Source organism: Candida dubliniensis, chromosome 5 (genome assembly GCF_000026945.1).
Source record: "Candida dubliniensis CD36 chromosome 5, complete sequence".
Classification (NCBI taxonomy): Eukaryota; Fungi; Ascomycota; class Pichiomycetes; order Serinales; family Debaryomycetaceae; genus Candida; species Candida dubliniensis.
The window spans coordinates 364,923-380,066 of NC_012864.1; the positions used below are offsets into that span (position 1 = coordinate 364,923).

General features: G+C 34.5%; 10 protein-coding genes across 10 annotated transcripts, besides 1 other annotated feature; 6 read left to right on the top strand and 4 right to left on the bottom strand. All coding sequences in view use genetic code 12, as the record gives it.

Moving 5' to 3' along the window:
* Window positions 1-116: 116 nt before the first annotated feature.
* Window positions 117-605, bottom strand: CD36_51420 (mitochondrial inner membrane protease subunit, putative; the record flags this gene model as incomplete). Its single annotated transcript, XM_002420401.1, has 1 exon — window positions 117-605. The coding sequence occupies one exon, from the start codon at window positions 603-605 to the stop codon at window positions 117-119; it is 489 nt and encodes a 162-aa protein (XP_002420446.1).
* A 405-nt stretch (window positions 606-1,010) lies between these two features.
* Window positions 1,011-1,328, top strand: CD36_51430 (mitochondrial intermembrane space cysteine motif protein, putative; the record flags this gene model as incomplete). The annotated part of the gene is made up of 1 exon (XM_002420402.1): window positions 1,011-1,328. The coding sequence occupies one exon, from the start codon at window positions 1,011-1,013 to the stop codon at window positions 1,326-1,328; it is 318 nt and encodes a 105-aa protein (XP_002420447.1).
* Window positions 1,329-1,387: 59 nt separating this feature from the next.
* CD36_51440 (WD-40 repeat domain-containing protein, putative) lies at window positions 1,388-2,404 on the bottom strand (the record flags this gene model as incomplete). The annotated part of the gene is made up of 1 exon (XM_002420403.1): window positions 1,388-2,404. The coding sequence occupies one exon, from the start codon at window positions 2,402-2,404 to the stop codon at window positions 1,388-1,390; it is 1,017 nt and encodes a 338-aa protein (XP_002420448.1).
* A 293-nt stretch (window positions 2,405-2,697) lies between these two features.
* CD36_51450 (COPII-coated vesicle complex subunit, putative) lies at window positions 2,698-3,942 on the top strand (the record flags this gene model as incomplete). The annotated part of the gene is made up of 1 exon (XM_002420404.1): window positions 2,698-3,942. The coding sequence occupies one exon, from the start codon at window positions 2,698-2,700 to the stop codon at window positions 3,940-3,942; it is 1,245 nt and encodes a 414-aa protein (XP_002420449.1).
* A 137-nt stretch (window positions 3,943-4,079) lies between these two features.
* On the bottom strand, window positions 4,080-4,928 carry CD36_51460 (mitochondrial 54S ribosomal protein YmL17/YmL30; the record flags this gene model as incomplete). Its single annotated transcript, XM_002420405.1, has 1 exon — window positions 4,080-4,928. The coding sequence occupies one exon, from the start codon at window positions 4,926-4,928 to the stop codon at window positions 4,080-4,082; it is 849 nt and encodes a 282-aa protein (XP_002420450.1).
* Window positions 4,929-5,525: 597 nt separating this feature from the next.
* CD36_51470 (cytochrome c peroxidase, mitochondrial precursor, putative) lies at window positions 5,526-6,401 on the top strand (the record flags this gene model as incomplete). Its single annotated transcript, XM_002420406.1, has 1 exon — window positions 5,526-6,401. One exon carries the CDS (start codon window positions 5,526-5,528, stop codon window positions 6,399-6,401), a length of 876 nt encoding a protein of 291 aa, XP_002420451.1.
* Window positions 6,402-6,447: 46 nt separating this feature from the next.
* CD36_51480 (indoleamine 2,3-dioxygenase family protein, putative) lies at window positions 6,448-7,770 on the top strand (the record flags this gene model as incomplete). Its single annotated transcript, XM_002420407.1, has 1 exon — window positions 6,448-7,770. The coding sequence occupies one exon, from the start codon at window positions 6,448-6,450 to the stop codon at window positions 7,768-7,770; it is 1,323 nt and encodes a 440-aa protein (XP_002420452.1).
* A 1,063-nt stretch (window positions 7,771-8,833) lies between these two features.
* CD36_51490 (RNA maturation protein, putative) lies at window positions 8,834-10,879 on the top strand (the record flags this gene model as incomplete). The annotated part of the gene is made up of 1 exon (XM_002420408.1): window positions 8,834-10,879. The coding sequence occupies one exon, from the start codon at window positions 8,834-8,836 to the stop codon at window positions 10,877-10,879; it is 2,046 nt and encodes a 681-aa protein (XP_002420453.1).
* A 335-nt stretch (window positions 10,880-11,214) lies between these two features.
* CD36_51500 (uncharacterized protein ynl254c homologue, putative) lies at window positions 11,215-12,393 on the top strand (the record flags this gene model as incomplete). The annotated part of the gene is made up of 1 exon (XM_002420409.1): window positions 11,215-12,393. One exon carries the CDS (start codon window positions 11,215-11,217, stop codon window positions 12,391-12,393), a length of 1,179 nt encoding a protein of 392 aa, XP_002420454.1.
* Window positions 12,394-12,564: 171 nt separating this feature from the next.
* Window positions 12,565-13,086: a mobile genetic element.
* A 1-nt stretch (window position 13,087) lies between these two features.
* CD36_51510 (heat shock protein, putative) lies at window positions 13,088-14,842 on the bottom strand (the record flags this gene model as incomplete). The annotated part of the gene is made up of 1 exon (XM_002420410.1): window positions 13,088-14,842. The coding sequence occupies one exon, from the start codon at window positions 14,840-14,842 to the stop codon at window positions 13,088-13,090; it is 1,755 nt and encodes a 584-aa protein (XP_002420455.1).
* Between the last annotated feature and the right edge of the window lie 302 nt (window positions 14,843-15,144).

The following is a 15,144-nucleotide window of genomic DNA, read 5'->3' on the forward strand; positions in this document are numbered from 1 at the left end:
CTAATTTCTTCTTATGTATATACAAACCCCCTTCATTACAATTCAACCCTCCATTCATTTCTATTTACCCAAATGTGATATCAATTAAGCACCCCCTTACCCCCCCTATTTCATTTCTATAAATTTCTTTGTAAATCACTTCCAAGCCTACTTGGAGGCCATATTATTGTCACAACTTTACCAATCACTAATCCTTGACTAACAGGTCCAAACTTATTAGAATCTATAGAATGGAAACTATTATCTCCTTCAACCCATAAATGGTTTCTTGGGATTTTCACTTCAGATTTAGGATACGGTGGTGATTTAGGTCGTACAATATCACCCTGTATACCCACCACTCGTTTAGTCAATAATTTTTCAGGATTTTCTGGTGATCTAAACATAATAATATCTCCTCTTGATAGTGATCCCGGTTTTTTAACATTATATTTCTGTACTAAAACAATATCTTTTGTCATTGTAGAAGTACCTGGATTGAAAGTTGGTGTCATTGATGATCCGGTTATTTGATACGGTTGATATCCATGATTCGTAAAAGAATATAGTACTGGAAACCATGTCAATGTTAGCAAAGAGGTTTTCACTCCTCTAGGTATTCCCATTATTTGTGTTTATATATTGGAAAGAGGGAGGGTCAAAGAAGACAACTAATGTTGCTATTGAGGTTTTGTTTCAATTGGCAATATTCCAAAGAAGAAAGATTATTTAAGTTGTCTTCCCACACAGTATTTTTTTTTTTTTTTTTTGTTTGTTTTTAGTTCTTCCTTACCTCTGTCCTGTCCTGTCTAGTCCTCTCGGGTTTTATGATTCGTGCGATTGCGGCAAAAAAAAAAAAAAAAAAGGTCGCCGCAAAATTGATATTAATTGTTGGGACGACTTGCTGCTGCTGCCAATGGCAATAAAAAAAAAAACCATCAATTGGTTTGAAATATTCTTTCTTTTTTGCAAAGAACTAACTAATCTTTATATCTCCCACTTAAAACTATTCATTATTCTTGCAGCCAACTATGGATCAAGCTAAACCTGGATTTCTAGATCAGTTTTTATTGGAAGACATTTCTCGTCATTGTCCTCATCAGTTTTTATCTTTCCATCAATGCATGACATTACCTGAACCAGATCCAAATCAATGTTTCCAACAACAAGTTGATTTGACTAAATGTATCAAAACATCAGTTCCTTCATTTGCTAAAATTCAAAATGAATGTTTTGGGAAAATGCAGGCTTATGAAGCATGTCTAAAATTGAACAAGAGTAACACAAAGAGTTGCAGTCATGAATTACAAAGTTTGAGAAATTGTGCTTTTGGAACCATAGATAAATAATCAGTTTATACAAATATAGATACATATTTATTCATGATAGAAATTCTTGCATAGTTTTATTATCGCCTATGTTTCTTCTCTATAGGCTTATTCATAACTGTTAATACTGTACCATGATCACTGGTATACGCAAATCCTGTTTTCGTTGGGAACCATGTTATCGAGCTGAAAGTTTGGTTCCCACTAGAACTATTAGGGATTTCATGAACCATTTCACCACCTTCGGCTTCATATATTCTCAGATTACTATCAGTATCATACGCAACTGCCAAATAAGTACCATCTCTACTGATATCCAATTGGGCAATACTTTGATCGACATCAGTAATAACTTTCAGATTAATCAAATTCTCTAAAGTTTTCCAAAAACTTATTACTCCTTCACTACTTCCAACAGTAAAATAATTACCTTTTGGTGATATGGCAATGGTGGTAATCGAAGAGTTATGCCCAGACACCAGTGCTCGTAATTTTGAAGATAATTCATTGTCTTCATCACCATCGATAATTTCATATAAAAGTATGCTTCCATCATGTGAAGAAACAAGGAAAAACTGATGATCATGATTAAACCATTTCAAATCGTATATATGTTCATCTAATTTGAATTGATGAATTAATTTATAATTGGCTCCAACATTGAAAAATAAAAAATTGGACGCCCTATCAACAACCACCAACAATTGACCATCATTTGAATAACGAACCAATTTTAATGAATCAAATTCACATTTTATTTCATGTAATTTATCTCCTGTATTAGCATTCCAAATCTTTATATATTCATCTTTAGCTACTGTTGCAAATGTGAATTCTGTCATGGGATTAAATGATAAACATTCTACTGCTTTCAGATGGGCATCGAAAATAGTCTTAGGGTCAATTACTGATTCAGGAAGACATTTCCAAATCCTTATTGATCGATCTGTACGTGAATAGACTACTCTAGTACCAGTTTGATTAATTGCAACTGTTATAATTTCTGATGGAGCATAACTCGAGATCGGTTTATCTATTAATACTATTGGAATTAAACTATTAAAGAATTTTATATTTCTATCATTTGCACTAGGCATTTGGGAATTGATTATAAGTTGGTTAGTATATTGGTAGACTTGTTTCGTCTAGTTTGGGTTTGGGTTTGGGTTTGTTTTTTTTTTATTTATTTATTGCCAAGAATGAATTTGGTGTATGTGGTTTTCTTTTGAGATTTTGATGGAAAAAGTTGAAAAATTCAACGAGACAGGACAGAAAAAAAAAAACGAACACACATATATATATATATATATATATTATTAGCCACGTAAGATAATTTCAGTTTTCTTTTTTGTTTTACCCTACCCTTATAGACTACACATTTTCCCCCCTCATGTCGTCAAGACCAAAGTTATTGTCTTTTGATGCATTTGCAAAGACAGTAGAAGATGCTAGAATCAAAACAACTTCAGGTGGGATTATTACTTTAATATGTATTTTAATAACGTTAGTGTTAATTCGAAACGAATACGTTGATTATACCACAATTATAACTCGTCCTGAATTAGTAGTGGATCGTGATATCAACAAACAATTGGATATCAACTTAGATATAAGTTTTATTAATCTTCCTTGTGACTTGATTTCCATTGATTTACTCGATGTCACTGGAGATTTAAGTTTGAATATTATTGATTCCGGATTGAAAAAAATTAGATTGTTGAAAAATAAACAAGGTGATGTTATTGTTAACGAAATTGAAGATGACGAACCCGCTTTTAATAATGATATTGAATTAACTGATTTAGCTAAGGGGTTGCCTGAAGGATCAGATGAAAATGCATATTGTGGGTCTTGTTATGGAGCATTACCTCAAGATAAAAAACAATTTTGTTGTAATGATTGTAACACTGTCCGTAGAGCATATGCAGAAAAGCATTGGTCGTTTTATGATGGTGAAAACATTGAACAATGTGAAAAAGAGGGCTATGTTGCCAGATTAAGAGAAAGAATTAACAACAACGAAGGTTGTCGTATCAAGGGAACAACCAAGATCAATCGTGTATCTGGTACTATGGATTTTGCTCCTGGTGCCTCATTCACTCGTGAAGGAAGACATTTCCATGATTTGTCCTTGTATACAAAATACGAAGATAAATTCAATTTTGATCACATAATCAATCACTTGTCATTTGGTGAAATGCCCGTAGATGGACAAGCTGATCAACTATTCGATTCCATCCATCCATTAGATGATCATCAATTTATGTTGCACAAAAAGGCCCATCTTGTTTCATACTATTTGAAAGTTGTTGCCACAAGATTTGAGAGTTTAGATTATAAGAATAGAATAGATACTAACCAGTTTTCTGTTATAACTCATGATAGACCATTAAGAGGAGGGAAAGATGAAGATCACCAACATACTTTACATGCTAGAGGAGGTATTCCTGGGGTCAATTTCAATTTTGATATTTCGCCATTGAAAATCATTAATCGTCAACAATATGCTAAAACCTGGTCAGGATTTGTATTAGGTGTCATTAGTTCGATTGCTGGTGTTTTGATGGTGGGTACATTGTTGGATCGATCTGTTTTCGCTGCCCAACAAGCAATTAAAGGGAAAAAAGATATATAGATAAACTATGAATTTATGCTTGTTTGGGTGGGTTTCGTCCCTCTCCCCAACCACCATTTGTATTTGCTACATGTATACTAAATATAAAAGTTTTAAACTAAAAATGATAACTATGTACAGTAAATTTATATTAAGTTTCAAACATCATTTAGCAAATGCTCTATGTCTCTATAATATTCTGTTGATAAACATTCTCCCAATTCTTCTTTTGTTAACCACTTAAATTCAACATCTTTTTCTTGAGCTTCGAATGCCCCAGATAATATATGAGATTTTATAAAGTATTGTTTGGAGGTATTATTGGTGTCTTGGGTTACATGACATGGCACACGAGAAACGTTGAAATAATTGATTTTTTTACCACCAATAGAATATAATCCAGTTTCAGCTAATTCATGCAAAGGTACTAACTCACCATTTTCAGGTTGTTTGAAATTTGGAAATTTCCATTCACCAGATTCACCTTGTTTAACCACTAAATACAATGTTCTACTCAATTTTCTTTCCAAACTGGTTGAATCATTCTTTTTATCAGCTTCAGTAATTCTTGAGTTGGGTACAATTTTTCTGGCAATATCTTGGTCCAGTTGTGTATTTTCTTCTCCTTCAGCCAATTCACTTTCTTCTTTATAAGTTTTTGGTAATCTTATGTATTGTCTGAATCTACGATCTCGATTATGCTTTAAATCTGGTGCCCCCCTTGGATAAATCACTTTAGGGTCATAACTCACTGGATTTTCATTAAGTTCTTTGAATTTTTGTTCAGATAAAGTCCCAGGTCTAAAATAAAACCATTTTGGAAATGTCCACATTAATCTTCTCCATAATTCTGTTTGGTAATTGTAGAATTGTTGATCAAATTTTGGTACATCTGGAGTTATAATTGGTAATCTTGATAAAACTAATGTCAGAGAAATACTAGAAGATGTCGATGCAGGAATTGAGGAATAGCTTCTTATAACCCTGTGAACAGTCAACCCTCTCATTTTGGTGGTGCTTTGGTGTTGTTGCTGGGTTGTGTATCTATCTACGTAGGTTCACCGAAACACCAAAACGTATAATGAGAATAAAAATTTTTCAAACCAAAGAAAAAAAAAAAAGATATTGGTAGTGTAAAATGTTCAAAGCATACAGTCGTGGCATTTGTTTCAATTTATAGATTGTAGTTAATTTAACTGATTTCTTGCTTAAGTGATAGTAGAGACTAATGAAATTCGATATTGTGAAATGGTGCTTGATAATTGTAATTTAACTCTACCTGTGAGCCAAGCGCTACGTACTCTAGGCTTAGCCAACAGAAGAAATTTTTACTTAAACTATATATCGAAATTATGCATTTTTACAAGTGTAAGGGGTCACTGACTAATGCCTTGGCTGAATAATATGTAAACTACATATAACATGTGGTAAGGAGGAACTTAAATACCTAACTGTCTTCGCTTAATTCTTTTCATTTGATTTGTTGTTTCCTCTTTATCTGTTCCATTAGATGGAATTTTGTACCTAACCTAAAGATATATTTGGCGTTTCTTTTTTTTTTTTTTTTTTTTACTTTTGTGGAAACCTTATTTTGGCAGCCAATCATGATTCGAAGTTATATCAAAAATATCATACTTGCCATTCTATCACCTTTACTAATCACCACACCCCCACTTGTCCTTCCTCCTCCATATGAGAAAATAATTCAGGAAATCATCACAGTGTTCTCCGTTGATAATTACGACGACGGTTCGTTGGCGCCTATTATCCTTCGTCTTGCTTGGCATTGTTGTGCTACATATGATGTGACTACCAACACTGGCGGGTCTAACGGTGCTACAATGAGATTTGTTCCTGAAATAACTGACGAAGGGAACTATGGGTTAGACGTTGCTCGTGCTGCATTAGAACCAATAAAACAACGATACCCAACAATTTCGTATGCTGACTTGTGGACATTGGCAGGAAAAGTTGCAATAGAACATATGGGCGGTCCTACAATTATCTGGAAAAGTGGCAGAGTTGATTATACAAACGATCAAGATGTCCCACCTAATGGGTTGTTGCCGTTTGCTGACAAAAATGCAAACCACGTACGAAAAACATTTACAAGATTAGGATTTAATGATCGGGAAACGGTAGCTCTAATAGGTGCTCATGGTGTAGGTAGATGTCACAAACGGTTCAGTGGTTGGGAAGGTAAATGGACCAGCATCCCCAAAACCTTCTCAAACCAATTTTATGTGGTGTTACTTAATGAAATATGGAGTCAGGGTGAAGTCCCGGAAACTGGCAAAACACAATACTTTAATGCTGATAAATCACTAATAATGCTAAACACCGACATGGAGTTGATTAGAGATAAGTCGTACTTGCGTTGGGTTGAAATTTATGCAAAAGATGAACCAAGGTTTTTGCACGACTTTTCCGCCGCTTTCGCAAAATTATTAGAGTTAGGGATAAAACGGGAACCGTTCTAAAAATTTCTTTTTTGTTGCACCACTTTTTTTTTTTTTTTTTCCAGCAATGATTATCCCAAATATCAAAGAGTTTGATGTGTTCCCTAACTCAGGGTTCCTTCCCTCGAAACTCCCTTTAGAACGTCTTCCTCAGGAGTACTACCAGCCATGGGAAAATATAGTAAATAACCTTCCCTCGTTGATACTCACAAAACGTATTAGAGCAACCATAGATAAACTTCCAGTATTAGAAACCACCCGCCTTACCTCCGAAGAAGAGTACCGCAGAGCTTACCAGATCTTAGGGTTCCTTGCTCATGCATACATTTGGGGAACCGATACACCAACCGATAAATTACCTTCCCAGATTGCCACACCATGGATAAAAGTTTCGGACCATCTCGGATTACCCCCAATAGCAACCTACGCTGGTCTTTGTCTTTGGAATTTTAAACAAATCATGCCTAGCGACGATATATGGGACTTGGATAATTTGACAACTATAAACACATTTACAGGTTCGATCGACGAAAGTTGGTTCTATTTGGTGAGTGTATATTTTGAACACAAGGGTGCATTGGCTATTACTACTGGTTTAGATGCTATTAAATGTGCTTACAATAACGACACCAAAGGATTGGTTGAAAACTTGCAACAACTCGCTGAAGCTATTGATAGTCTTGGGTCTGTACTTATGAAAATGGAAGAAATGTGTGATCCCCATGTGTTTTACTTTAGGATTAGACCATACTTGGCTGGATGGAAAAACATGACTGAGGTGGGGCTCAAAGGTGTTTACTATGGAGAAGAGAAAAAAGTCAGAAACTATTCTGGTGGATCTAACGCTCAGAGCTCATTAATTCAGTTCTTGGACATTTTGCTTGGGGTAAAACACTATTCAACTGGAGAAAGACCATTGCCATTTAAATCTGGCTCTGGTTCTGGTGCAGAAAATGGGTTTATGAACGAAATGAGACAATACATGCCAGGCAACCACCAAAAATTCTTATCAAAAATCCAGGAAATCACCAACATAAACCAGTATGTTTTGGACCACAAAGATTCTCACCCAGAATTGGTATTATCATACGACGCATGTCTCGCCATGTTAAAACTGTTTAGAGATAAGCATATACAGATTGTTACTCGTTACGTTGTTTTGCAAGCAAAGAAAACCGAAAAGATGGGATCTTCTTCCACATTAAGATCTGGTCTTGCACGTAAAAAGAAAGAAGAAAGAGGTACGGGCGGTACATCTTTACTTCCATTCCTCAAACAGTGCAGAGATGAAACTGGTGATCCAGCTGCAGGTAATTGGGGTCAAAGAATTCTCAGTGATGGTGTGATGAGATTGACGTTTTCCAAGCCAAACGGGATCAATGAGGATTAAGCAATACTGGATGTTTAGTATATAACGGATCTTTATTATTTGTAGCAAATTTAAAAATACAGAATAAATGAAGTTTTATGCCCACTAAAAGAGAAATCATCTTCTGTTATATAGTTGTAGCACTGTTAACTCTATCTATAAACTGGGATCTACGGCTAGAAATGAAGATAAAAACCTCTTAAACTAACATATGTAGATAGTTTATTTTTAAACACAGCCTGCATACGTTTCCAAATTGCCCTGTATCCTCTAAACGTCCAATAAAACTCGTCGTGCAAAGTAGCACAAATCTTGTTGACTCAGTGACAATTGTGTTGAACAAAATTAACTCCTTCTTTCTTTCTTTCTTTCTTTTTTTTTTTTTTTTTTTTCCAGCATCACACACTTTTTGCTATTTTTCCTTTCTCCTTCTTCCTTAAAAGCAAGAAAGAAACAACAAAAAAAAAAAACAGCAAAACAACAACACTTTTTTTTCTTCTTTTCAATTACTAACAACAATTCAATCATCAATACCCATTCATCATTCATTATAATAATACTTTCAAGAAGTAAGGAACCAGAAGAAAGGTAGATTAAATTAATTTATAATTAACCGTAGCATTAGTAAGAACATTATATTTTTATTTTCTTTTCTTTATATTGTGTCAGTAATTAGATTCTAAACATTGTCAGAAGAGTGTTACTTATAATATTTAGAATAAACTGGCAGCTACAATTCATTATCTTTAACAAAAACTTTGAGGTTTGTATCTATATATAATTAAAGTTTGTTAATATTTTTTATTGCTTTTTTTTTGTGTTTTCACGAATTTTTTTTTACCTCCCCAAAGAGTAAAGGAAGAAAGAAACAGTTACCAAACAGTAAAGTGGTAGTTCCACCGTCAAATCCAAATTATAAGTATTGTAAAATCAACTCAACAACGGTCCAGAGAAAAGAGAATTAATTACAACGATAATAGCACCAACGAGTAATCCATAAATCAACTTCTGTGCCGAAATTATTGTTATTCTAAAACTATTTTTTTTTTGTATTACCACTATTGTTTAAAACTAGCAAAAAGACATGTCGTCATCAGGAATTGAAGAATTTGAAGCTGTTCTTAAAGAGATTTCAACTTTGCCTGCACCAGGTGTATCTGGTACTCGTATTAAAAAGTTGACTGATCTTGCTGTGAAAGAAATCAACGTGGAAAACGAACCAAAGTTGATTTCTATTTTGTATTCTCAATGTAAAGCAAATTCATCGACTAATAAGTTGGGAACATTATATGTTGTTGACTCCATAGTCCGAAGATTTATCGAGGAGGCTAATAAGAAAAATGAGGCGTTGGTGCCTAATGCGCCAGAAGGTACATATGCATCTGCTGTTTTCAAAATAAATGAACTAGTCGAATCTTTAGTTGATGATGCTATGGAATTACTGATTAATCCTTCTATAAACATAAAAATTGGTAAATTGATTGATATTTGGGCTAAACTGGAAACTTTTTCTCCAGAAGTAATTCTGAATATTAGAAACAAACATTTCAAATCTACTACCCCACCCGGTTCGCCTCCAAAAACAAGTATTGCCCCGGTTAAACCAGATGCCACGGAAGGAACAAAAGAGTCGAGTAGTATTTTGCTGGCGTTAGCTTCATTGGCCAAAGCTAATGGAACAAATAATGAAACCCCGCCTAGCTCCCAATCCTCTTCAGCCAACAATAACGAAAGTGGATCCAATGCCACTAATATTTTATCTCAGTTGTCTGCTCTTGCCGGTAATAGTAGTAACACTGATAGTGCATCTTCACAACCACCAGTTCAACAACAATACCCCTCTTACCCTCAAGGTGGTGGGCAAACCGGCGATGCTGCTCTTCTCAATATGTTGCAACAAATGCAAGGTGGTGGTGGAGCTACTGCAGGCGCTTCAGCAGTCCCACCAGCTGGTGGTGTTAACGGAGCTAGAGAGGACCATACTGCTGGATTTGATAGAAGACGTGGTCGTGATAATGAATATGGTTCACATTATGGTAGAAGAAATAGATCAAGATCGCCCAAGCGTGGGTCAAACACTTGGGTGAGATCGTCTCCAAGTTCATCGGTACAGGCTCTTCAACAGAATATGCAAAACTTGAGACAACAAAAGCAAGCAAATCATGGATACCCACAACATACCAATGGTCAAGTTGATCAAGGTTTTGTTCCACCAAATGCTATGGGTGGGGAATTAAACTTACCAGGGACCCCACATTATCGTCCAAGAACAGTGCAATTTGACTCTACTATTCCACAAGGTACTGTGAAAGTGTTATCTCGAACATTATTTTTAGGAGGAGTTCCTAGAAATATGGATGAAAGGTCTTTGGCTCAAGTGTTACGTCCATATGCTGAAATCCAATCGGTTATTTTAAACAGTGAGAAAAAACATGCTTTTGTTAAAGTCTACTCCAGAAGAGAAGCAGAACAAGTTATTACTTCGTTCAACAAGGATGGTGCTTTGCCATTGAGAACAAGATGGGGAGTTGGTTTTGGACCAAGAGATTGTTGTAATTATCAACATGGTATATCGATTATTCCTATTCAAAGATTAACTGAAGCTGATAAAAACTGGATTGTTAATGCTCAATGGGGTGGTACTGGGGGTCAGCCAATACTGAGTGGTATGGTTGTGGATGAACCAGATATTGAAATTGGCTCAGGGTTATCTTCGAAGGCCATGTCAAAAAAGATGCCAACAAACTCTGCTAGAAATGGTCCTAAGTCAAATAGACCAGGCGAACCAGATGAAGAATACGTGAAGACAACATTGATTCCTCAAGGAAATATTCAAATGACTCATGGTGCTCAACCCCAGTTTAATACGTATCTGCAATCGTCAGTCAATCCTTTGCAAGGGTTATTTGAAAACAATGTACAACAACAACAACCGCCACCACCACCACAACAACAACAACAACAACAGCAGCAGCAGCAACCTCCAATGCAATTTCCTGCAGGGTTTCCTCAAATTCCTCCACAACAACCAGGTCAGCCTGGTATGAACAATAATGAAGCAATGGCAATGCTTGCTGCAATGATGCAAACCATGCAACAACAGCAACAACAACAACACCCACCCCATTAGGCTAAGTTTTATGAATATTACATTATTGTATAATATAGTGATTTGTCATGTTTGAGATTTCCATTAATTAGAGTGGTGTATATGTATTTGTAATCTAAATAAAATGTATAGTTATTTTTAATTTCTAAATTTGTTTAATAATGATTTAATCAATATGAAAAAAAAAAAACAAAACGCGTTAATGTAGTCTTTTGTTTGCTAAAAAATAAAAGCAGATAAATCGGTTCAAAAAACAAAAAGAATGGTTTTGTATGTATGTCAGCGAACTAAATAAAAATAATTCATTCCAACAAAATAAACTTGTCGAAGCATCATTCCATTGCAGGACAAAGACAATGAAAGAAAAAGATTATGGAAGCTTGGTAAATAATACTGGAAACTCAAAAGCTAATGTGTCCAAGGTATCACTTCCTCGAACTTCCAGTTCTGTTTCCGGTACATCTTCTATCCCTTCGTCACCCATTCATGATATGTTCAGTCCCACAAAATTATCACCTCGGGCATCGAAAACTTACAAAAAGCGTCCAAAGGGAAAGATACTAGTTCATGACAATGCTTTAGAAACTAGTAAAGTGAAAAAACTTGGTGAGTATCAAGAAATTATTGTTAAACCAAGAAAATCATTAGATCCATTTGATCTTATAGACATTAATCATATAGAGAAAAGCACTCCGAGTCCAGTTAAAATGACGAAAAAACGTAAAACTGAAACTAGTTTTAAAGTGGAAGGGTTACTTGAAATAAGCGATGATGATGATTATGATGCTGACAAACTGAAAAATAATGTCAATTCTCAACCAAAGACATTAAATGAAAAGATAGATTCAAATAATATTCTTCATTCACTTGAACAACAGAATCGGAGTAAATATCATGACGTTTTGAAAAAATACAAGAACAAGAAAATTCCCAAACCAATTGTATCGAGGAAAGCATTATTGGTAAGGGCAAACAAATATATGGATTTGATACCAAAGATTTTAGGTGGGAAATTAAGTACTTCAATATTTTATGAATATGCTAAAGCACAAAAAATGAAATCTGAACATGAAACAATGTCAACACTGGATAAATGGCGTATCAAATGGGAGAAATATTGTGGTGGATATTATGGTTTCCAAAGACAATCGATTATAGGAGCACAAATTTTAGACAAGTATGAAAAAAAATTGACAAGATTTTGTAAAAGTAATAAAACTGCCAGTTATTGGAATCCATCTCAATTTTCTACATATGTATTGGCCAATGAAATTATTATTAGAATGATTATGGAAGATATGAATCTTGATTTTGATAAAGCCGAAAAATTATGTCTAGAGACTGTTGATTATGGTATTGTGGTAGCAGATTCTATTGAAGTTGATTATGATAATGGTCCTAGTCAAGGCCAAACTAAAAATAAGAAAAGTATATCACCTATTAAACAAAAACTTCTACCTATTCTGTTGAGTGCAGATGATAGCAGTAGTGATGAAGAAAGTATATTTCGGGTTAAAAAACAGAAAGAGAAATAAAACAACTGCCCAATATGATCAATAGTATGTACAAATTTAATAGATGGGTTTAGTTACCTAGCTTATTGGTTTTTTGTAAGGCATAAGCCAGCGCGGTAATAGAAGGTTTGCACCAAGGATTTTGGTGGTGTCGCCCTATCACGGAAAAAAAAAAAGAATTGACTCAAATGGTGTCGTGTAGTGGTTAGTCATCTTTTATAATATGCTATAATTAGCACTATCCCATGATAGAGTATCAGTTGAAAGAATAATTACATTTGTTGGAAATCTCACTCAAAGAAGAGAAATGTAATTACTAGCATAGAATGTGTTGAACCAAACCAAAGGATTTAAGTGTGAATGTGTGAGTAATGAGAATGATCATTACTCGCATGTATGGAAATGTTGAATTCTATAGAAGTGGAAGAAATCTAGAAAATTGTTTATTTAGTTGAAATGGACCTCATGCAAGCAAAGGCGAAGATTCAGGAATATACAAATACATACAATCCTTTTATATTTACACTCGAACGGAATAGAGGTTACTCGAAGGCTTACACTTAGCCCGCAGTGTCCAATATTACACATACGAGCATTATAGTTAATTTACAGTAAGTCACCAACCACCATAAACTGCGTGAGAATTCACCTTGCACGTGAATCAGTAGCGTATATATCACTGTTATTTAAATTAAATAGCGCTACATTGTGACACTTATCTGGTACGAATAACTCCAGCAGCAATCAACATATTAATTTTCTTATAAACTTCAGGATTTTTCATATGATCTTGTAAAGCTGCTGGATTTTCTCTTGCTTGAGCCAAAATTCCTTGCATTACTGGATCTTGTAAAATTTGAACAATTTCTGGATCTTTTGAAACTCTTTCCATAGTTTGTTCAGGAGTTTCACCTTCAATAGCTTGAAATCTTTGATAAGTTGCTTTATTCATTAATTCATCAATTTCATGAGTTGATTTACCAACGCCACCATTCAATTCAATATCTTTTTGTCTTGCTTCAGTTAAAGTATCCATTACATGACTATATTCTTTCATTGCCAATTGAGCATTAGCTTTTCTAATATAAGCTCTAATGAAATTTGGATCTTTTTCAATAGCTTTATTACAATCTTGTACAGCATCAGGAAATGATAATAATTTAGCTAATGCAGCAGCACGATTAGAATATCCTCTAGCATCTTCTGGTGCTCTTTTAATCATTTCTGTATATGCTTTAACAGCATTTGGCCAATCACCTTTAGTGAAATATTCTTTCCCCTGTAATCTTGCTTCTTCAGCCTTTTCAGGATCTATATAAGCATTTAATTCTCTTGTTTTAATTTCACGTTGAGTTGATCTTAATTTATTTAATACATCTGGAGTACGATGTTCAGTTAAAGATTTTTCAAAATTTTTCACGGCTTCAGGTAATTCATCTTTTTTCAAATAAATATTACCTAATCGAGCAAACGATTTAGCAATTAATTTATAATCAGCTCTCATATCTCTACCTTCATCAATTGCCTTTTCACATGTAGTAATAGCAGCATCATAATCACCTTTTTCATATTCAGCAGCAGCACGATTATTTAAATAAGTGATATCTTTATGTAATTCCCAAGCTTTGTTATATGCGGCAATTGCTTCATCAAATTGACGTTTCTTATATAAGGTATTACCTTCAGCTTTAGCAATATCAGCTTGAGATTTGGCGTCATTAGTAGTTTCATCTTGGGCATCAGTCATTGGAGTGTCTTTGTCTTCAGTTGCTTTAGGTTCTTCCTTTGCTTTTGGTTTAGTTTCTTCCTCCTTTGGTTCCTCCTTTGGTTCATTAGATTGTGATTCGTTTGGAGCGGTGAAACCCATGTTTGGTAAATTCATATCAATACCCATCAAGGCAGCAAATGCTGTCAATAATCTTGGATCACTAAACATTTCTGGATTACCCAATTGTGGATTAGTTTTAAGACGTTCAAGTTTAGCCACAAATTGAGGATCATTCATAAATTCACTGGTTTTGGGATTATTTTTCAATTTAGTATAAAGATTAGGATCATTTAAAATTTTACCAAATCCTAAATCGTTGTCATCACCACCATTACCAGATGCCAAGGCAGATTCAATTGATTTTAAACCTTCTTTAGCCATGGCATTATTAGGATCCAATTCTAAACATTTTTCATAATTTGATTTGGCTTGATCAAAATTACCTAATCCAAATTCGGCCCCTGCAATTCTATTATAACCTTTAGCCCAATTAGGATTGATCTTAACACATTCTTCGGCATCCTTCAAAGCATTACTGAAATCTTTTAATGAGGCATAAGACCCAGAACGATTGGAATAAAGAACATGGTTTGGTTCAGGTGAGGCTTCAATTGCTTTAGTAAATGCTTCAATGGCCTTTTCAAATTCTTTAGCAGCAAAGTATTTATTACCTTCTGCCTTGTATTCGTCTGCTGTTGTCATTATTGTATAAGTTAAAAACTGATTATTAGAAATGGGATTGATTGTTGCTGGAAGTTATTTTTCGAGGTTGAGGAGGTGGTTTACTTTAATAGTGAAGAAATTTTTCATTGACAGAGAAGAAAAATTTTTTGCTAGAAAGTTCTACAACAAGTGCTACCATGTGAGATGTATTGAAGTTCCTTCTAGTATAACCAAATCAATGTTTACACAGTCTTAGAGGTATAACAACAAGTTGAATGAGAGGCTTAGAAAACTTACTATAGATTGATTGAAATATGTATATTACAAACTTTAAACAAACA